Here is a 22833-nt window from a genome sequence, read left to right as displayed (position 1 = left end):
AAAAGCTGATTCTAAGTCTAGTCTGTTAAACTTTCTGCTCTCTCCCCAGGAGTGTGCCTGTAACCCCTCTGTGCCGGCATTAGCTCCTACAAGGCTACAGGATCAGCTGTTTGGGAAGCCCATGAAGATGCTGTAGGAAACCTGCCAATCCAGAATGATTTTAACAGCCACAGATACACAGCTAGCTAAAAATTCAGATATTATTACCAATATAGCACTTCAGGAGTTAAGCATGTCAAAGTCTTGAGAAATGTAGAAATTGAATACGAATTATTCTCCAGATCTAATTCCTTGCCAAAGGCAAATTAATCTTTTAAAAAGATTTCTGTGGCATAGCTTACCATTTTCCTTACTGTAGAATTGAACTGTAATGAAGCACAGTTGCAAAAGTACTGCGTATAGATGCCAGGAATATGATGGCAGAACAAAAGTATCTTCTACTCGCATTATTATATTCACATATTAAAAAGGTAATTTGCTTCAAGAATCAGTACAGATAATATTTTATATCTGGAATAATTTCCCTGAAGCATGAAATTGTTTAATTGAGCTAAAAAATTTCTACTGGCTTATTTCTATACAAAGTGTGCCTTTGCATTTTCCTCCTCTCCTATTCTCCCAGGAAACTATATAGTAACTTTATATTACGAACACAAATGACGGGGTAGGATACAAAGTAAGTTTCCTCCCCAACTCCAATTCCAAAATTTATTTACTGTGCAAAAGATTCTAGAATGGAAGTCTCTCTCATTTAATAACATGTTTTCCTGTTTTCAAAAAATGTTCCCCTCAGATTTTCTGATCTGTTACTTGCAAACAGTTGCAATTGTTTTGAAAGTAAGGAATACAAGATAGCAATACAAAAAAAAAGTTAGATATGAACCTCATCCTGATCACTGCTATAAATTGGTACTTTTCCTCTCTCAAATATAGCCATAACTTAGTTATTATTGATCACTCTTGATTAGACAGCTAATGCAGATCCACAAACTGCCATTTTAATATTTTTGAAAGGCTGTGGTTTTTCAAAGGGAGAGGGTGTTTTTGGTTTCTTGTAAGAGGGTATTGGAAATGTTAAGGTGTGTGGCAGTACAGGGTTTCAAAGCCTATGAAATGCTCAAGGAGGCATCAGAAGAACAAGGGGAAAAAACCCAAATACAAAACAAAAGAGAAAACTCAAAGGCAGCTCAGCACAAAGCAATAAAGTAAGGATCAGATTAAAAGCACGCACAGTTCTGCAAAGAGACAGGTTCTATTTTCCACATTTTAAGACATCCTAGATATTATAAATAGAAGTATATGCTCAGCAGAAGACTCATGGAAGAATAAAGAGGATCTTGAGTATCTGGCACCAATTCTACCCTCAACAATATCTGGAGTTCAGGCGCTGCCACACAGGAAAGAGTACACTGGATCTATGAAGCTTTAAAGTAAAGACTTAGATCCTTTATTTTTTGGCAGCTTTGGATATGAAATACCTCTCATTTGAGAAGGTGTAAGCTTCATTACCATAAACTTCAGCAGAAATACTGTTACAGGAATCTAACATTAATTGCCCTCATTATGGTACTTGAACATGTGACCAGAATCAAACTACCCTTGAAGCCAACAAAACACTTCTTTTGGGGAGCCATTCCCAGATCTTACTGCTTGCTACCAAAGTAATTTTAAACAGACCTACATTTTTTACACAGAAGTATCCGCAAAAAAAGTACTCATAAGACTGCTTTAGCTATTCATTTGCTCTGCTGTAGCAATAAAGTGAGACATGGAGCCACACAATCCAGAAATATTAACAGAACCTGGTCCAAAATGTCTCCTGAAGGATTAAGCGCAAATTTACAACCCTTTTAATTAGCACACTTGAAATGAATTATCAAAATGAAAACTGCTTAACAGTTCTTAAAAGTTTAATCTCCTTGAAAGAAAAAAAAAAATCCCTTATTTTTAAGAAAAGTAGTTTGTTTTTTTAATTAAACAAGTTAATCACAGCTATCAAACTTGGGAAGACTGTTAAAGCACCCATCAAGGCAGAACATACTATGATTTTCAGCTTCAACCCACTTGCTTAGAAATTCATCCTCATATTCAGCCAAATAGATCCCACAGAAATGATACATGCCAGAACCAAATTAATCACTGTAAATTCCAGCAGTCACCATCTGGAATCTAGAAGCCCACTACAAGTAATATCTTGCCAAGTGGGGGCTTTTCCCCCCTGAGAAGAACTCTTTAAAACATACAAAATTTTGGAGAAAGAAAAAAAAATCTGATTAGAGATTATACTAAAGCAGAAACAAATCCTATCCACCAGACGAGATGACAGAATACACATATACTAGGAAGATAGCACTGGTTTATGCTATTACTTCTGATTTTTATTTCTAGCTAGACTTCCTTTATTTTGAGGTTTGAAATATTTATATACATGAAACAGAAAAAAGCAGAAAATGCATGAGTATATTGTAAAAACTAAGTAGTCAGTCACTGAGATTATAAGAAAAGTATGTGAAGCCATAGCAAGACTGTCAAGGGCAATCAACAAATAAAGACTTTACTCAGAAGAACTAAAGACTGAATCCTCAAATATGTGAAACATCAGAACCCAGAAAAAAACCCTAAACCCATTAACAGTATTATCAGAAGAGGACTCCGTGCTATTCTTACACCTTCTGCAGCTCATGATTCCAGAAAATTTAACTTAATCTCAATTGTATGATGGTGTGTTTTACACAGTGGAAGGAAATGTCCTTCCTTCCTAAACAAATCGGTGGAATTGACTGATCCCACTTTCGGAAGTTATTCTGTCTAACACTGATAAAGTTTAAGCAAGACTTTCCAAAAATGTCATTGGACAGCAGTACGCAATATCTAAGGGACAGAACTACCCACAGAGCAGGCTCTTCTTGTGAAGAACACAAGCCAAGTTAATCATCCTAAGAAAAAGTAGGCCTGCATGTTTTCTTAATTTTTAAATCTGTAAGAGACCTAGAAAGTATTTTTTGTTCACAAAGCACTAATTATACAGCACTTACTATCATCAAGCAACTAAATAAGCCACTTTACTCAAAGGAAAAATTTCTATGCAACATACCTTGGCTATTTGGACAGTTGGAGGGGCGCATGGAGGTCAAAAACCCCAGTCATAGGAAGGCAACCATGTTCCTTTCCAGTGCTCTTAAAGGAACTTTAAATTCTCAAAAAAGTAATTGTAACAAGTAACAGATATGCAGGAAGAATAGGATTCTATTCTTTCTTTCTTTCCCAAAAGAAAGGTGCTAGAAATCCTCAACTTACCCCACGGGACAAGTCAACAACCTCCTATGACCTGCATATGGTGACTTCAGCACCTGCAAGTTCATTCTATTTCTCAGTCCCTTCAACCACTACATGAAAAGTACACAGTGACATTTAAAATGTACCCATGGAAGGAGGAAGAGATTAACTCACTTCAACTCTCAGTTACACTTCTCAGCATATTCATATTTCATATTTTTTTTCACTTAAAAAGAATTTTACTTTAAAATGAAGCAAGTCCTCAGGTACCAATGAGTGGGGAGGCCTTGCTGCCTTGTTTAACTACCATCTGGTGGGACAGGATTTCCAGACAATTTAATGTTCCAGTAACAAAACTTATTTATTTCTTCCCTCCTTGGTTGATGGATGAGAACTATTCTGAAAAAAAGATCCTGGGAAATGTATTCAGTCTTTGTACTATTCCAACTTTGAAAACAGAAAGACAGGAAAAAGTTATTTCACCAGTCCAAGGAACATCCATACTGAATTACTACAGATAGACTTATACAAAAGGGAATAATTAATAATGGGCAAGGAAACTAGCTATTCAACATCTGTGTTTAGGCATGGTTGCAAGGACAATTTTGTAATTTTTTATTATGAAAAAAGGTCTTCATCTTTCCACACAATTATCAGTCCTTTGTATTGTGGTTATTTTGATCAGGAAACAAATTAATTAGTGGAAGTTCAAGAAGTCAACTGTCTTTATTAGGAGATTCCATCATTACTTAGGTGCTTCCTGAATCTTCATGAAGACCCTTAAAACACACAGCCCTTGCATTTTCTTTCCCAATCATTCCATAATATCTGCCAGAAGAATGCAGAGACAGATCGGTCCTTACATGAACCTCACAGTACATCAAAATAACTAATGAAGGATACTAGGAAAAGATTCAGTCTTCAGCAGTTTGTTGGAATAACCGCTCTTTCTGAGCTGGCCAAGAATACCTAGAAATGGACTCATTTGAAAAAAAAGCAAACAAAAAAGAAACAAACAAAAAACCCCCAAAACAACAGACCAGATTTTTTGAGTCTCTTAACTTAGAAAAGGAAAAAACACAAATTTGTTCTGACGCTTCTTCCTGAAATATAGAACCGCGACTAATTTAGGGAATGAGGAAAGAAGAGAGAGTGGTGTGGTTTTTTAAAGCAAATACTACCAAGGAAGTTGAGTATCTATAACAGAAATAGTTAAACCAATTCTCATCATTTCTATTTCCAGACAGAGCAAGGGGGAGCAGAAAGGACTACTCTGCTTTCTCCTACACTGTATAGAAGACACTGCACCAAAAAAAAAGAAAATGTCACCTACTGCACTTAAAAAGAGAGAATGGATGAGTCAGTGGAGCCACACCTAAACACAGAAGTGTTTCTCTTTTTGCCAAACAAAGCAGTGCTAGCAATAATTCAATCAGGCTTTTTTTGTGGAATAGATACTGAAATCTGAACTGGAAAGACAGAAAACTGACTTAGTCAGAAAAACGTTGACTGTTAAAAGCTTATGATTATTTCAGAGGTTTTTTTGTCAGCTTTTAGGTTGTTTCTTCCATATCACAATCTGTTGGGGCATAAATGCTTATAAAGGTATACATGAGTGAGAATTTATCTGAATTCATATTGTATACCAACAGCACACACACAATCACAAACCAACTATTGGACTATTTCTTTTCCTGAATTATAACTTTTCAAACTCTCATAAAATGTTTATTACACTTGTATGGTTTCAATGAATCTTACAGTCTTACCTACAAATGTTCAACATCAAAACCTCAAGTTTCTGTTACTGTCTGTTTTACTCTGAAATGAAGTTTAGAAAGATCTTTCATGTTCAATAAGAGCTGAAAAAACGTAATGCAAGCAACCCACACTACCAAAACCCACAAACAACCAAAAAGCCCTCAAGTTTCAATTTTGGTTTCCCCCACAGCAATGCCACTCAATTTTGGACTAAAGACACAATACTGAAAATCAAGCAATAATGTCAATTTCACTGTAAACTTTTAATATATGATTGCTTTCATGTCAGTTATATGCAACTCAAAGTAGATATAAACAAAGACTGTTTTAAAAGATGGATACCTCAGTCTGACCTTCATGGGCACTGGACTCATGAGTGACACGAATAGCCTGAAATTAAAATATATTTCAATCAGACTTTTATTGACAGAAACTTTCAGTGTTGTAAGAACCATTTATTTGTGCACTTCATTTCATTATTTGCATAGATGTAACTATTTTTGTTCAGTGCTTATAATAAATGAAAAAATAATAAATAATCTCTACCTCCAAGGATTTCAGAAGACCACTACTTCAGTTTCATAACAGTTCAATTCAGTTTAAATATCTGAGAGTTTCTAATGGCACTTTTGCACATAGAAAACACTACAAACATTTTTTATCTATCATTTTGAGCAGAAAAATAATTTAATTAGAAGCTCTTATCAGTCATTTTGAGTCCAACATTTCCATAGAAAATGTCAAAAATCTCTGCTGTTTCTGTTTGTTACTACTTCCTTTAGCTAGATGCTAACATTCATATTCCTGAGGGCTTCACAATATGCTAAAAGTGAACTCTGACTTAAAAGCCATCAAGGTTTTCATTTTGCGAGAGGACCATCATTACCATCAGGAGCAACAGCACTGTTCTCCATCCACCACTGGCCAGATGTTTCTGCCACATCCTTTCAAACAGCACTAATGATGTGGCTAACCACATTATCAGCTAGCTCATCTCATGGTTTAGGATGGTAGGGGAAGGAGATCACATTTCAGCCACATCAGCTCTTTGTGTGCCTCAACTGCTAAAGGCATGGAGATATGACTAGAAAGCACAAATTCAAAGAGGCAGCAAAAGGACTATCCTTTCAGCAATAGCCCCAGAGCAGCTTAAATTGACCATTAAACTACATCCTGAGCCCACAAAAAAAAAAGATTATACACACATTTCTCATGCATTTCAAAGTAATTTTAAACTAAGCCAGGGAATTAATATGGATGAGAACATTGACAAAATCCATCCTGCTGACTGAGCTATGGGCAGGCAGGAATACTTTAAAATACCAAAGCAGAGTTTCCTTTGTAGCAACTATCTGATTGCAAGCCCAATGTAAAATCAAATTTATTTGGGTGCTTCCCCAAGTCAACCCCCAAGGACAGTACCTGCTCATGCAAGTAATTCTTACACCATTTTAAATAAAAGTAAAAACACATGATACTAACTTCATACGTTTCTAGGTATTTGGCCCTCTCTTCAGGAGTCATAGATAATGAATCTTCTAGGAACTTTTTCAGTGAAGAATTAGTTTCTTAAAAAAAAAAATTAAAAATACGTAATTAGTGTCATGTTTTACTTTCAACTTCATTCACAGCTTACAGAATCCAACAAAAGAAGATAGAATTGCACTGTATTTTTAAGATGCAGAAGGCAGACTGCAAGGTTAACTGCTGCCTGAAGCACTTTGCAATGTTTCAAGTGCTTTAGCTCATAGATTAGCATAAAATATTAATTTTGTAATTACAGGTAAAAATGCATTCTTTTAGCATTTATGAATGGTTATATTAGAGAAAATAGAACAAAACATACCCTTCCCTCCATGGCTTCCCATAGCTGAGGAAAAAAAGGGAAAAGCCAACAAAAACCAAACCAAAAAATTCTTACCAAAGTTCATTTTATCTCTGTTGTTTGCAATAGCATGAATTAGCCCAATTGTCCCACAAGCATTGTTAATGGTCTGCTTCATGAAATACACTGATGATTTGACATCTTGTCCCTTAGCTTTTATCCTCTCTTCTTCTTCTGTTCTGAAGGTTTCATACTAGAAGGAAAGTTAAAGACATTTCACAAATAGTACAATTAGTTACATTATTCAAGACAAAACAATTTATAAAGCACAACAGCCAATTAATATTGCCATTTGAAACATTTAACACATGAAGGTGAACTTACCTGAACTGCTCTATACTGTTTCTTAACCCAGTGTCTTCACATTTGAAACATCATTTTGAATATATTTTACCTAGCATAACCTCAAAACTTTTTAAAGTAATTCCCCGATCTGAGCTCATATCACCATCTCTCTTCAACGCAACTAAAGATCTTTAAAGACACAGGTGTCAAAGTGCTATCAAGAAAAACGTAATACTTCAATTGATTAATCATCATGAAGCAGTCTTTAAAAATTCCACTGTGACATTTCATTTTTCCCAGCAGTATAAAAGAAGATCTATATAACACCCAAGGCCCCAAAACAGGCCCTTTATAAAGCCATATTCATAAAGTAAATTTTTATTTTCTATAGCAAAAAGAATTTTTGCTTTGACTGAACAATCTAAAATACTTGTTTTATAAAGATCATATTTGACTAACATCTGTTATATTGCGCAATAGTGTGTTGGTTTTGTGGGGATTTTTTTGTTGCTGGCTCTGATTTGTTGGCTCTTTTGGGGGATGTTGTTGTGGTATTTTTGACTGGATTTGTTTGAGGGTTTTGTTTATTTTCTTTCTTTAAATTTTAATTTCAACGAGAAAAATAAAGAAAGAAATCCACAAATGCTCCAGACAGTGCTTCTTCCTTTGTGTCTTTTACTAGGTACTTTTCAAAAAAAAAAAAAAAAAAATGAAGTAGATGGTTTTTTTAATAGAAGTATGGTGAAAGTAAAGCATGAATGCAGAATGTTATCAAGGAACTCTTCCTGCAAACTCCTGAGAAATTTCCCTTGGGCTCTCGGTACTATCAGTGACAAACAAAACCAAAAAATTTTTTTAGCATCATATTCCACATTTGCAGGTTGTCTCAATGTTCTGAATATGCTAAGTAATAGCAAGAGCGTTAAAATTTGTTTTAATTTGGTTTATCTACAAGCTAATAAAAGTAGCCTTAATTGGGATAAAAATTTCATAGAGTTTAATTGGACAAAATGTTCAGACTACAGGGGTGAACAACACAGCTGCCATTCACTCCCTCCCAACCAAAATAAAATCCCCAGCAAAAATAAATATATAAATGCTGAGAATACCAAAAATACAGTTTTGAGCAAGGGTTAGACCAGATCCCCTCAAGAGGTTCCTCCTAACCTAAGCTATATCCCATAATTTATATTCATTTGGATCTATTTATTTGTTAGGCCCAAAATGGCCAACACGTGCAATATTCACTTTGTCTACAAACTATTATGCAGACTAAGAAAGCCATTGACCTTTAAAGTGGACAACAATCGTAAAATTGTCTGTATGCTAACAAGAGTAGCTTGCTCTAAAAGCAAGTTCAAGGAAACTGATATACAGGAACCGTAAAACAACTGAACTTCCAGACAGAAGCACAGACAGATGTGTGAGAAAAGTGTTTACAAAGGCAGCAAAACTAACAGGCACTTCCATAAATGTACACACAACCAAGAAACAAATAAATCATAAATTAAATAAAAGTGTAATTTTACAGGGCATTTTGAAAGGAAGGTTGAGGAAGGAAAAACTACTCTAGAAATACAAAATAACACTCAAGGATCTTGTGGAGTTAACACTGACCAACAAAAGCTTCAGAACATTTGGACCTCCCATGAAACATTCATCCTTCACACAGCCAAGCTAAACAGTTGATAGAAACACTTCTGTCCTTATGCTTCAGAAGGATTAACACACGGAACACTTGGCTGATTGATGCAACAGAGCATATGTTGTTTCTCTGGTTTTGTTTGTCATGTTTCTTTAGGATGAAATCAGATACACCTTCTGTAACAACACCACAGTTGTTCTTTCCCATGGGATAATGCTCCCATAGAATGATCCAAAAAAGGTTTGCACAAGCAGGGAGTCAAAAGAAAAGTGACAGGCACGGAAGGAGCTCAGACCTGTAGCTCAAACAGCCAGACAGCAATGACAGCACACAGAAAACAACACCTCAAAGGTGTCAGAAAGGATATTTCTTGAAGACAGGTGAGTTGAAAGTTTGGTAAAGCTCAAAACTATCAAGGCGGCTGAAATCAACCTTGAAAAGTACTGCCTGTATAGCTGCCTTGGAAAAACTGAGAATGCAGAGCTTTATGGGACATAATGTGTAGGAAGACTGACCTGTCACTCCTCTCTGTTTAAACACCTTTTGTTGTAGAAGTTAAGCTGTAATAGCTAAGTGATTTGTCCTTATGAGCGACATATTCTTTTTGAGAGACATATTAAAAGAATGAATTGTGGACAGATTCACTTCAACCTTTTTGGCTGACCTTATCACAATCATGTAATATTGTTATAATTTGAAAGATCAGTATGAATCACACTATGTAAAAGCATGTGATGACACAAAATAAGCACATTGAAGGTATAACCGAAGCAGGCTCTTCAAAGTCCAACATAGTGAATGATGGGGGAGAAATTGTCTTTCATCTTAATAATATGTCCCATCTGTCCAAGAAGTAAAAGCCTCATCAATAGTGATGACTGAACTGAAAGTCGATTGAAGTAAATTGAAGTTTGAAGGACTGTCAGTGTAACAGCACAAAAAATCAAAAAGGAGTTGCATATTGTCCTACACCCTATTTCTTATTTTCCTTATGCTATTGGAGCTTTCTGCTAAAATTAGACAATTGAGCCATTTCACAGTGCTTATTATAAAAAATACCTTAAATTCCCTGTAATAGATACATGTGAGGCATATTCTCTTTGCTTCTACACTAGCTTTTCCTGTTCTGATTTGAAAAGAAATCAGAACTATAGATGCAAGGTTATCAAAAGAAGGTTCTGAAAGAAGCATTTTTTTGTGTTATTTTAATGAAGAAGTCTCTTGAATAAAGTTTGAATCTTGATTCTAATGACACCAAAGTACAAGATTCGAACTTTCATTCCTGTTTCACTTATGACAAAAGCAATTAACTGATTACTAAATAAACATTTACCTTTTCTGTTATCGGAAAGAGAAGTAGTACTGCACATACAGGTCTTGGCACCATGCTAAGCAGTTCTGGTTCCATACCATAAACATCTACAAATTGCCAGTCAGGATGTATACCCAATTGTTTCAGGAACTGGAAAAGAAAAAAAAAAAAGGCATAATATTAAACAAGTACACTCAAACACCTATCTTTTCAGAAGCCTAACAGAGTATCCCCAACATGAAATACATTAAAACAACCCAAGCTTTCTAAAATTTAAGGAGAACAAAAGAGATACAAGTTTTAATAAATAAGGCTGAATAAATCACACACAAACATACATAAAATTCCACCCCCACAAATTATGTATTTAAATAGTCTTTATGGAAGGGAAGTGGAAACGCTCCCAGCACTATTTACTGAAGCAGTACAGCATTTCAACCATTTAAAAAGTGTTCTGTCACAAAACAGAATAGTACTGAATATTCATGTTGACTAGAAATCATCAGAGCCATCAGTCACAGCACATATGAACAAACTTATGGTATTATTTGACTCCATGGCACCAGTGCTCATAGTGGAGCTCCTACAAGCAAAAAGATGGTAGGAACAATACCACACACGAGACACATTTTAGTAGGTGTATCTCTTACAAGAAAAATCCCTTAAAACTATGATGGAGTAATATATTTTGAAGATTGGATGCTCACTTTTTAATTGGATACTCTTCTTGTACTCAAGTAAACTGTGGAGTTTGTGTTTTGAGAAATTCAGAACTTGACAGGTTGCTGAGCAACTTGTTTTGAACAGAGTATGGTTGGTCTGCAGAACTCAAAAGCCCCTCCCAGCTATCTCATTCTATTCTACATGATCACAACAGTTGCAGAACTAGCAACTAGAGAGATGATCAAAGATAATTTGAAATCTTTTCATTGACAGTCTGGAAGAATCTACTTGAATTCAGGAACTGTTGTTAGTATACACACACAGTGACCATTCATAATTATATGAAAAAACTAATAGTACACTGTGGCATATACAGATCTTTGAATGAAAGGGCAAAGGGAAAGTGTTAAGTATTTAGTAACTGATGAAACAGAAGACAGTGTATTTTGAACTTCTATTATAACCTTCTACATTGTGAAGATAATTACTGCTTTGTGAATAGCAGGAAAAAAAAAAAACAAATTCAAAGGGAAGAGACTACATGTATGTGTGCATTAAAAAATTAATTATACTTATGGGACTTCTCTTATTAAGCCAGACAATCTATCATTTTTACTGCAGGAAAAGTAACACAATTGAAGAAATTCCATTTTCCATTCCAATATCATTTGGTATTTTGCAATATTACATGAAATAAGGATACAAATGTACAAAAAAAAACCCCAAAAAAACAACCCACACAAAAAACACACACACACACAAAAAAAACCCACTCACCTAGGAAAAGACCCCACAGACCAGAAAAGGAAATGATAAAGGATGCCATTAAATTACTGGACAAATAAATGATTTAGATTCTCTTGTCCTTTTTTACACCACTGGGAAAAAAAAAAAAAAAAACCACCCAAAAAACCACCAAGCAACCAACTAACAAAAAAAACCCCTAGCCCCTTTAAACCCCAAGTCAACAAAATGCTAACTAAACCCAAGAATGGTTTACTCAAACTCCTGAATTAAGAATTTAAGGGAAGTAAAACTCCATTGACACAGGGCACCTATCATTATTCATATAACCATACCACCTAGAAACTTTACAATCTGAGAAATTTTAGCTTCCAGTAAACAATGAGAGTTACAATGAAAAATAATTGTCAGCACTACAGAGAACAGCAAGAGCATAGGCTTAATATGACAAGCAGTGATCTTAAGACACAACCAGACTAATAGCTCTACTATAGAATCATAAACCAAAATAGGCAAAGAAGATATCTCTCTGTGTGTCAAGAGGGTTTCATTCAGGCCTGGAAAAAGAGATAGAAATATCCTTCTGAAAATTAAGTAGATTTTAAAAACTGTGCAGCATACATCCCTGTATAAGAGAGAATGACAGATGGGTAACAGATGAACAATAGATGGCAGGATCTGAAGACAAAGTCATTCCTGTTTTAGGACAGCAGGAAGTTCAGTACGCTTTTTAGACAGCATCACTGTCTAAAAGTGTGAGCGATCTTTGTGTTTTCCTTTCCAATTATTTAGGGACTATCCAAGCAATTTTATTCTACAAATACCTAGTATAAAGAACAGTTAGGGTTCTTTGAGGGCTCAACCATTTTCAGCTGTCCACTTTCTCTTAACTTACTGATATTATGTGAGCAAGATAACATAAAATAGCAGTTTCATATTTCTCTAGATCTACACAAGAGAGTATCAGAATCTTTTTCTCAGACACTGCTTATCACACTGCTGACAATTTGTAATTTATAGATCTTTGAGCTTTTACCTTAGAAAAGAAAAAAGGAAAAATACTTCTCTATATAGAGGAGCTCTGGAAGAACAACAGTAGCACAAACGGCCACACACGTCTTATCTAGTATTCACTTTTTCACAACTTTATTTTTACAGATTGTTGACATAGTTTTGATTGTCTCTTTGCTTCTTGTCTTAAAAGACCTTGTGGAAAAACATTTCCTGGTTTTCCACTGGTCCAGCTAACCAGGAGACAAAAAGCCACTTTAGAAACTACTTTACACCCCTCACCCTTATCTGCCCTTCCTGTGAATTTGTCCTTTTTGCCCCAGTATTCCAGAAGGCCCTTGTTTCTCACCTGATTATTACTGTTTATAACTTGCAAAGGGAGAGTGCAGAGAAGATAGAGACACTCATCTCAGCAGTACACAGTAAAACAATGAGAAACAAGAGGTTGAAACACAGGGAATTTTGAACTTGATATGGAAGGCATTTGAAAATAAATTTAAAAAGTAACAGAGTAAAACACTAGCACACACTGTCCAGGAGACTGTGGAGTTTGTGTCTTGAGAAATTCAGAATTTTACAGGTTACTGAGCAACTTGTTTTGAACAGAGCAGGGTTGGTCTGAAGAACTCAAAAGCCCCTTCCAACCTACCTTATTCTATTCTAAAAGATCACAAATTGTAAATCTGTATGTCTAAATGTTGGTTAATAGCAAAAACATTACAATAGGCACTTCTAAGCACTTTAGCTAGGCAGCATGTGGCATAAGCTATTCTGTTTTCATTGCTGGTACTTCAGCCTACTAAGTGTAAGGCATTGAAAAAAGCACATAGCAGTTATCTTTAACATGAGTTTAAAATCCTGCTTCTGCCAACACAGTTACAGACCCAGTAGGAAAACATGATCTATCAGGTTTATGGAGATGCAGAAAGGGTAAGTGGGATAAGAAAAAGAAAGGGTGAAATTTATTACAAACTTATGTAGGAAAAGCACAGTTGAAACATCATCTAAGCAGCAATGTGCTTTTTTCTACTCTGTCACTTGCATGTAAAAACGAAATTAGGACAAAAAACTGAAACAAAATAGGAGTTTGAAATTTAAGTGCAATTAAAGTTGGACAGCATCTGCAAATAGTTCAGGAATGTCTCATTTTAAATACTAAGGCATTATACTCTAGACCTGGATTTTTCCACATTTTACTGTGGTATTTATAAAAGTTGAAACCATGAAAACATAACACTGGCAAAATGCACAAACATATCCAAACTCTAAGATGCACAAAGAGAGCTTCTGTGGGAAGAACTGACTGTTGCCATCCTCTTCTAAGCACAAATGTAAACCTAACACCCACAGCATCTACATTTTACTGTACTTCTGTTGAATGGAATAAAGTATCACAATACATATATCACAACAAATCCACAGTTAAGATTTTCCTCCACAAAAATGAAGTGTTCCCACGGCTTTAAGAAACTGGAAGGACAGCATGTAAATAAACCAATCAAGACAATCAGTATTTTCTAGTTTCTTCATTAAAGCACAAGTATTTTTTAACCTTTGTTGAATTGAAGGTAATTTTTCCCCTAAATAGTAGTAAGACACTGAGTAAAATGTAACTGATTGAATCATCATCAAGAAAGGAAAAATTATTCATTTCTTAAAGTATCCAAATCTAATTAATCTATATTAAAGACACAAATGCACAATATTTTGCTTTTAATTCTTTACACATCATTTCTAGAAGCATATAACAAAACCAAGTCTATTTCAGAAGTGAAATTCCTTCCTAGAAATAAGGGAACCACCCAAACATTATTTTATTGGAGCATTAAAAGGATATATTTCTTCATTCTTTTATCATGAAATTTATGGAATTAAAATGAATGAATAATTTTTCAGTACATCTTAGAAGCAGTGTCATTTCAGCCATATGTAGCAGCTGTAAAACCTTTAGTTCTGTGCAGCAGGTCAAAAGGCACACCAGGAGTAAAGAGATAGCTAGAACTTACATAAGCTGCATTATTCTTCTTTACCAACTAGTCCTCACTTAGAATGGCCACAGTATGATCTTGTTCAAACAAGAGATGATCCATTGTAACAGACTTCCTTAGGAAAATCAAAATTTATTAAAAATTCTTTAATACCCTCAGGTTCTGTACTTCAGGATGCCGTAATAAAATTCAAATACAGCCCATGACAATTTTTTTTCAAAAACATGAGAAAACTTACATCCACACAATTCTTATCTTTCCAGTTGTGTTCATTACTATATGGTGTCTAAAAGAGCAACACTGACTCACAGTTAGTGTTCCTGTTCTTCAAAATGAAGGTATATATTTTTCACATATCAGTTTTGAAACTTAACACTCAGTATGCCCAGGCACTGCTGTACATATTCAACCAGGGCATCCCACAGGCAGCAAGGCAAAAAAAAAAGCCTGCAGAAATCTGGACAAACCAGCTGACCTAGGCTTCCTCCAAAACCAGTGAGCAAGAGCTTCAAAATGCTTCCAGCAGAGTCCTGAGGTGTTGATACTGAGCCACTAATTCAAAACAGAATACTGTGTTACTCTGTGAAAAACACTTAACAGGCCCATGATCTAAAAACTGTTTCAATGATCTAAAAAGTTACTCATAACAGGGATGAGCTGGATCAATCCACTCTTCTATATAAACTGTTATACACATTTATTTTTTTTTACAGTTTACCAAAATAAGCATTGGATTCTACTGACTCTGCTGGTCCTTTCGGCAAGGAAAATGTCGAAATGGGAAACAGCATTTTCACTGCAGCAAGATAATGCATAAGGCATGAACAACTGTCACTTGTTTTCAACTTTGTAGCACCTCATTCTGTCTTCAAGACAGTAAAGGCTTCCTTGTAACAAGAACTAAGAAAATGAGCAATAAAACACATGGTTTTCTTAACTTTCAGTTACTGAAGAACACACATAGACTGATCTAGGGCAATCTTTCAACTATTCATATAAACAGCACTCTAAACCCCAAACAAGTTAAAGTTTTCCCTGTGCACCATATTTACCTATTTAAACTCAGGAAGAGGGCTGCATAGTTGGATATATTTTAAACTAGAAGAAGCCATTCACAAAGTGCTCTCACAGCAGTCACCTACAATTCCCTCCTACTCATCCTTGTGCTTATTCTTTGCTATGCAACATCACAGGCTCAACATTCCTCCTTTGCTGGTTCTGTGAAAGGCTTTCTGGAGCAAACTGAATCCTGGTTTTCCACTTTCTGAGGCTACATGAGTAATAACAGGCTGTTTTCCAAACATGTACACTATCTCCACTATTTTTTACTCTGCTTACCACAAAAGAGTTAAACTCCACTCCCTCATCTGAAAAAATGAGTAAGCTTAGTTAGGCATTTTTGGAAGGATATCTGTGTTTCTCCACATCCAACATCCTTTCTCACCAAGGCAGTACCTCAGTACCCCACCCATGAGTGCTACCTCCCAACACATTTCAGGAATGGTGCGCACCGCGTGTTCCATTATTTTGATCACTACGGTTGCTCTTTGGGAAAGCCTGTGGGATAGTGTTTCAGTGTCCAGGAAATTAAAAGACCTTTTAGGAAGACTAAGGCCTGCTTCCAAGATACTTAATTCTCCTCTGTATTTGCCTGACACCCTGAAGAGAGGTGTTTCATAAATGAATAAAGACTGACTGTAACCAGCTTCTGCCATTTGTTCTATGCCTTGTGAGCTTTATTGTCTCTGTAACTTTCAAGTCACAGCTGTCAATGGTGTTAATGAGCTAAAATAATTTTCTTTATGCAGTTGACTCTCAATACCTTAATGGCTTAAAAAACTCAAAACCCCAAACCTCTCAAAAAGTACGACCAAAGGCCTAAAAATAATGCTGGAAGGTAACCAAGAACCAGCAACTAAGCTCTATGGGGCAAGAGAAATTCAAGCCACAGCCAACACTCAGTAGTTGAATTCTGAAGCCAGTGCTTGAGTTTCAGAATCAGATGCAGTCAATTACTTTATCCTTATCTGGATATAATGAAGGCATGAGCTGAAATGTTATCTCATCCAGGAAGCAGAGACATTTTTTAGAATGTGTAAGATGAAGAAAGGGAAGAAAGAATGGAAAAAGGTGGGACATCAAGAAAAAAAAATCCACCAATACTTTTTGTTTATCTACATTTCCTTGGCAATCAATTGTGGGTTGCAAGCCAGACTGAAGCAACACTATGACAAAGAACAATCAGGTTGTGTTCTGATCTTTTCACTTCAAAAAATTTGCATGCTTTTTATGTTTTTTTTCAGAAGAAATTTGGAACAAGATATACAAACACCATATATATGGTAACTGATAAACATGATTTTCTTGCTGTCTCTCAGGAAAATCCCATAAGATATCCAGGGAAGAGGGTAGCACCGGTCACGTCAGGCCCCCAGTGGAAGGTCAAAGAGAAGAAACCATTCCCTGTCATCACTGAACACAAAATGGAGCTTTGTAAATGCTGAATCATCAACTCTTTCTGTATCAGAGGTAGATAACAATTCATTCTGTCAGACTGTAGGAGTGAAGGATAAAAAAAAAGTACTGTGACAATCATTTAGCACTGTATGGTATATTTAACTCCTGACTTTACTCATGACAACCAGCACTGCGTGCTGCATTGAACAACCATCTTCTCTCTTGAAAACATCACTACAGACACATGGCAGGTTTCCACTGCCACTGGAAATCTTTAAAGCTAAGAAAGAATATTTCTGTTTACCCTCAGCAGCCAGTTTCTGAACCCTCAAATTTTAACTCATATGCACAGATGTTCTATATAGATAAGGATTTACAAATTCCTGGACTTGTATTATAATTATAAACACTTGCAGATAGAGGAAAATTTCTGAGATATTTTTGAAAGATTTCACATACCTCTAATGGACAAATACCTTTTTTTTCATTATCATCTAGTCCTGAGGTGACTATGCTCCAGTATCCCCATCATCTGTTTCTCCTGAACCAGCTGGGGGAGGGGCCGCTGAAATCTGCTTTCTAGAGGAGACCCTTCAGAAGTCTCCTCCCTAAATTTGCCCTAAACCAGGACACAACTGAATTTCTACTACAAAGACTGAAAATCACATATTTACAGCCTGTATTTCAAAACCAGAGAAGACACAGCATTGTAAGAACATACTAAAAGCAAATGAATCTGCATTTAGTACACTTCCTTACTAGTTACTGTTAATAAGGGGAATGTTATTGGTACAATAATCAAAACAGTGTAAGCACCTGTTGAATTGGAATGATAGTTCTAATTACAATCTAACACTAAGAATCTATGCATCTAAGAGGGCACTGGAATTTTTTTTTTCGTTTAAGACTTCATTACCACACCTAGCTATAATTTTAACACTAATGAAAGCAGTATGTACTAGGGATAGTCTAACACTAAACTAAAAAAAGCCAAACAACAACAAACAAACAAACCCCAAGAAGAAACACTTGTCTGTCCAAATACATGTATTAAATGATTACCAGACACAAATATTGCAGTTTGTGGAGACACGCCATTGGGTTTTTTAATGCTAAAGACTGCCAGAATATTTTACAGAGCACAGTAATACAAGAAATGCCCATCCTTGCAATTAACTCAACAGGATTTTTTAAGAATTAGTTTGCAACTTCATTAGAATTTCAAATTACTATTATTGTTGTTTTAAACACAGGCTGGATATGAATAACTTATGACTAACAGCCTTGTTGCTACACAGTTCACCACTGCGCTGATGAGATTAAAAGAACAATGATTAATAATGCAAGGTGCGTTCATATTCAACACCCACTTTTTTTTTTTTTTTTTTTTTTTTAAATATACATCTCTCAGTCTAGACAATAACAATCCCTACTCTGTCAAGACTGGAAAACATAGTGAAGGACGAAGTCTAATTGGTTTCAAGCGGCCTTTACACAGAAACAGTAACAAGAAAATCCTTGTGGAGTAGAAATTCCTATTATCCATGATCATCTACAACTAATATATCCATCACCAATGCAAAACCAATGGGCAAAAGAAATTAATTTTAAACACACTTAAAATTGTTCATTTGACATTCCTCTAGGATTTTCTCCATACAACATAAACTCATAGGGATACAAGATATTTCAAGTTAAAAAAAATCACTATTTTTTCCTCCTCGATTCCTACTTGAAAGGTGGTCTTAATTTGTACCATGAGAGCTCATCTCAACATCTGGAAAGTCAGAAGCTAGATAACTGGAAATTCTTGCTAGTTATTTATTCACTTATTTTCTTCGAAACTGAAATTTACTCTCTGAATCTTTAAAAAAAAAAAAAAAAAATAGAGGAAAACTTTAGCTCATGTCCCAGCTGGGCTCCCACAAAAGGTTGTCAGTTTTAACTCAGGAGACTGGGATTACAGGCTTCACAGCACAAAATGACCCAGCATCAAGTAACCCTTCACGCTCCTGCAGATGTATTTTGTATATTACAGCAACCACAACAACAAAAAACCCAAACAAAACATTCTTCACACAGAGAAATTCCCAGTTTCCAAAATATTTCAACAACATATTTTTAAGAATAAAATTTTGCTGCTGGAAGTTTCAGAGCCCTTTGGCTTAAACACCATCTTTAACATTATCAACAGGCCTGCTGAAATCAACAACTGACCATTAATGCTATGCTCAAAACTGTCACTAAGAACATGATGCAGGGTTCGAGTATGCGTGATTTCCTTTCACCCAGAGCTTATTTAGTCGGAGCATTGTTTTGTGTACTAGAACAAGCTTCCTTTCTCTAGTGTGGGTTCTACCATGTTAACAAAAACAGCAACAACAACTCATGCACATACAGTCATGAATACGCAGCAAAATGCAAATATGGTAAAATTACATTATTTTTTATGGTCGGCCAAAGAAAAATGAGACTACAACACAGTGATGCAAGCAGATCCATACGTGTGCCCAATGCCATCATGTACCTGGCACACGTTATATATAAATTAATCTTTTAATCGCTAATTAATGAATTAAAACCCACCTTGAAAAACATCCGAGATTTCATTACAGTAATAGCCAGGCCACAACTATTCTCTTTTTACTGTTCGTTTTTCTTTCACATAGTATCTTTACGGGAGAGGTTCCAGTACGGTCCGACATGAGAAGACTGAGCGCAGACACGCGTGGGGAAGGAAGGGGGCACTCTCCTTGGAGAAGAAGGAGCCTTTACCACATGAAAACGAGAGGAGACGGGCCCAAAGCTGCAGAGACTAAAGGCTACCTCAAATAAAAGCTTCTTACCTGATTCGTGACCTGAAAAGAAAGCAGAAAACAGAAGGGAGTTAAGACCCAGTCGGATCCACGGGATATCCACCTTCCACCACCCCTGCCACTACCAGCCACCACTTAAGAGGCGATGTGGTCCAGCGCGGCCCGGAGTCCTCCGCCCTCCGCCGTCCTCCCGCCCACCCCACAGGCGGCAGGCTGCCGGCCGGGCGGTCCCCCGCGCACACGGCAGCGTCCCACCGCCCAGGCCAGGCACTCACGTCGGGGTTGGCCTCCAGGGGCAGCCAGCGATGGGGCTCCATGGCAGCGGCAGCGGACCCCGGCGCGGAGCTGGGCGGACCCTCTCAGCCGCAGCTCTGACAGCGCCTCACGCTGCCGCCGCTCCTCAGCCTCGACCCGGGGCCGCGTCACCGCGCCGCGCCTCACAGGGGGGGCGGGCGAAGGAGGAAACACCCGCCCGGCGCCCGCCCGCACCGCCGCGCTGCTCCGCACAGACGGCCGAGGCGGCGCGCCTGGCGGCGTCCGCCCTCCGTCCCCCGGAGTGCTCCGGGTGGCGATGGCCGAGAGATTCTCCCCTCTCCGCCCTCTTGGCTCCCCCGGCAATGGACTCTCCCAGCGGGGCGACGGGCGCTTCCTCTCCCGCGCCGCCGCCGGGGCCTGCGGGGCGCGCCGCCGCCGCCAGGGGGCGCGGCCGCTCGGTGTCGGGGCACGGCAGGGGCGGGAGCCGATCCCGGCGGGAGCGCCCGCCAAGCGCCCCGGCAGCCCGGCCCCTCCGAGGCGGCCTCCAGCAGCTAAGCTGAACCGCGGCGAGAAGGCAGGGGCAACGTTCAGGGAAATAGGCCCGCGGGGGACGGGGCAGGCCACGGGAGGAGGCGGGACGAAGGGAGTCAGAGGAACTGCTGAGCAGCAGTGGCAGTAAATTACCCCCATACCATAGAGTCACAGAATACTCTGAATTGGAAGGCACGCACAGGGATCATGGAGTCCAGCTCCTGGCTCTGCACACGACGTCCCTAAGAGTCACACCGTGTGCCTGAGAGTATTGTCCAAATGATTCGTGAACTCTGTCAGGCTGGTGCTGTGACCACGTCCCCGGGGAGCCTCTTCGAGCCTCTTCAGTGCCCGACCACTCTGTGGGTGAAGAAACCTCCCATGACACAACTTCAGGCCATCCCCTCCGGTCCTGGCACTGATTGCCAGAGAGAAAAGGGCAGTGCCTGCTCCCCGACTTCATCTTGCCTCAGAAGATTTCAGTGTAGCAGCAAGGATTTGGGAAGTGAGGTCGCCATATGTTCCGCTGAAAATTACTGCAAGATGTGTTAAACACAATAAATCCCATCATACTTCCCATCTCAGGACCATAAAACATGGCATTTCCTGGCCTTTTGGCTAAGATGAAGCACAGTCTAATACATACATAGCATATACAGTGTGATTACATTTTATGTATGTACACATACCGGATTCAGTGTTATGCCTTCTTTCAAGTTATTTCAGAAAGGCTAAAAATAAAGGAACACATCGTGGCATTGGTGAGGCCACACCTCCAGTACTGTGTCCATTCTGAATCTGCAGTTCAAGAGGGACATTGAGGTGCTGGAGTGAGTCCAGAAGACAACAAAGCTGGAGAAGGGTCTGGAGAGCACATCCTATGAGGCACAGCTGAGGGAGCTGGGGTTGTTTAACTTGGAAAAAAGGAGGCTCGGGGGAGACCTTATCCCTCTCTACAACTATTTGGAAAGAGATTGTAGCCAGGTTGGGGTCAGCCTCTTCTCCCAAGTAACCAGTGACAGGACAAGATGGCATAGTTATAAGCTGTGTCAGGGGAGGTTTAGGTTGGACATTAGGAGGAATTTCTTCACAGAAAGAGTGATTAGACATTGGAGTGGACTGTCCAGGGAGGTGGTGGAGTCACCATCTCTGGAAGCATTTAAGGAGAGACTGGACATGGCACTGAATGCCATGGTGTAGTTGACATTGGGATATTCTGTCATAGGTTGGAGCTGACGACTTCAGGTCTTTTCCAGCCTAATTGATTCAATGATTTCTCAGCCCCAGCCATCCAAAACTGCTGCTGCTCACCACTCTACAGATGCAGCTGACCTGCACAGCTCCTTGCAGCATGCGCACAGGGACTTGAGCTTTCGGAAGCTGACATTTGGACAAGGTTTTTCTAGAAGTCTGTGAGCTGGGCCTCCCAGGCTGCCCAGCATGTGAGCAGAAAGACCTGGGGCAATGGGAAACAGGTGCTTGAGCATGAATTTACATCTGGGCTGAGCAGAGAGCGTGCAAGAAAGCTGGGAACTTTGCCAGCTCACAAGTAAATCAGAGAGGAGGAAGGAGTGCAGAATGAGGAGCAGATGGTGTCTCCAGGTACTGTGGTACCTGGGAGTATCCAAGTGCCAGGAGCCTAAAAAGGGCAGAGTGTCAGGGATACCTCACAGCTCAGGGCCCAAGCATTGGAGGAGCCCAGTTAACAGATATGCTTTCTCCTGTGTGCCTGAAGAGCTTTTTGAAGAACTTGGCGTGTTCTTTAGAGGGTTTGATGCTGTCCTATTCTGTAAATGTTAAGTGTACTAAATGAAGTAAATTGCCTAATGATGCCCTAATTTCACCCCTGTAATCATTTAGCAGGATTATGGTATTGCTGCATGCCTATGCCTGAAGCTTCTGCTTTGGCCTATCAGCTATACTGTAGCATCTCTCTATCCAATCTACTTGTAGCTCATGACATTTCTAATTTCTATACAGTGTCTCCTCATATGAAGTTCTTGGTCCTTCTCTAGCTAAAAGATGGGTCTGTAATGTCAGATCACCATCTTAGCCTGCATCTGCATTCTCTGCCATGAAAAATTTCATTGAAAACACTTCCAGAAGGTAGGCTTTTCTAAAGATGCACAGTTTAACTCTGTGGATAGGCAGACAAGCCAAAATCCATTCATATTTCACTACCTTCTGTTAAAAAAAAAAAAAAA

At 38.2% G+C, this 22833-nt stretch overlaps 1 protein-coding gene across 3 annotated transcripts in view; it reads right to left on the bottom strand.

Annotated features, from left to right (window-relative positions):
- Positions 1–20264, bottom strand: part of UCHL3 (ubiquitin C-terminal hydrolase L3) — a 41286-nt gene extending 21022 nt beyond the window's left edge. Inside the window, exons 1-6 of one of the 3 annotated variants that reach the window (XM_040056888.2) lie at positions 20119–20264; positions 19874–19885; positions 10186–10314; positions 6959–7115; positions 6520–6605; positions 5380–5427 (exon numbers count right to left, since the gene is read on the bottom strand). In XM_040056888.2, the coding sequence (XP_039912822.1) occupies positions 5380–5427; positions 6520–6605; positions 6959–7115; positions 10186–10314; positions 19874–19885; positions 20119–20160 (474 nt within the window). In that variant the 5' untranslated portion in view covers positions 20161–20264. Of the gene's footprint in view, positions 1–5379; positions 5428–6519; positions 6606–6958; positions 7116–10185; positions 10315–14588; positions 14652–19613; positions 19812–19873; positions 19886–20118 lie in introns of those variants that run through there. The other 2 variants (XM_058419500.1, XM_058419501.1) reach the window with 2 other exon arrangements.
- Between the last annotated feature and the right edge of the window lie 2569 nt (positions 20265–22833).

The sequence above is a fragment of the Hirundo rustica genome, chromosome 2 (genome assembly GCF_015227805.2).
Source record: "Hirundo rustica isolate bHirRus1 chromosome 2, bHirRus1.pri.v3, whole genome shotgun sequence".
Classification (NCBI taxonomy): Eukaryota; Metazoa; Chordata; class Aves; order Passeriformes; family Hirundinidae; genus Hirundo; species Hirundo rustica.
This window is presented reverse-complemented; position numbering and strand designations above follow the sequence as displayed.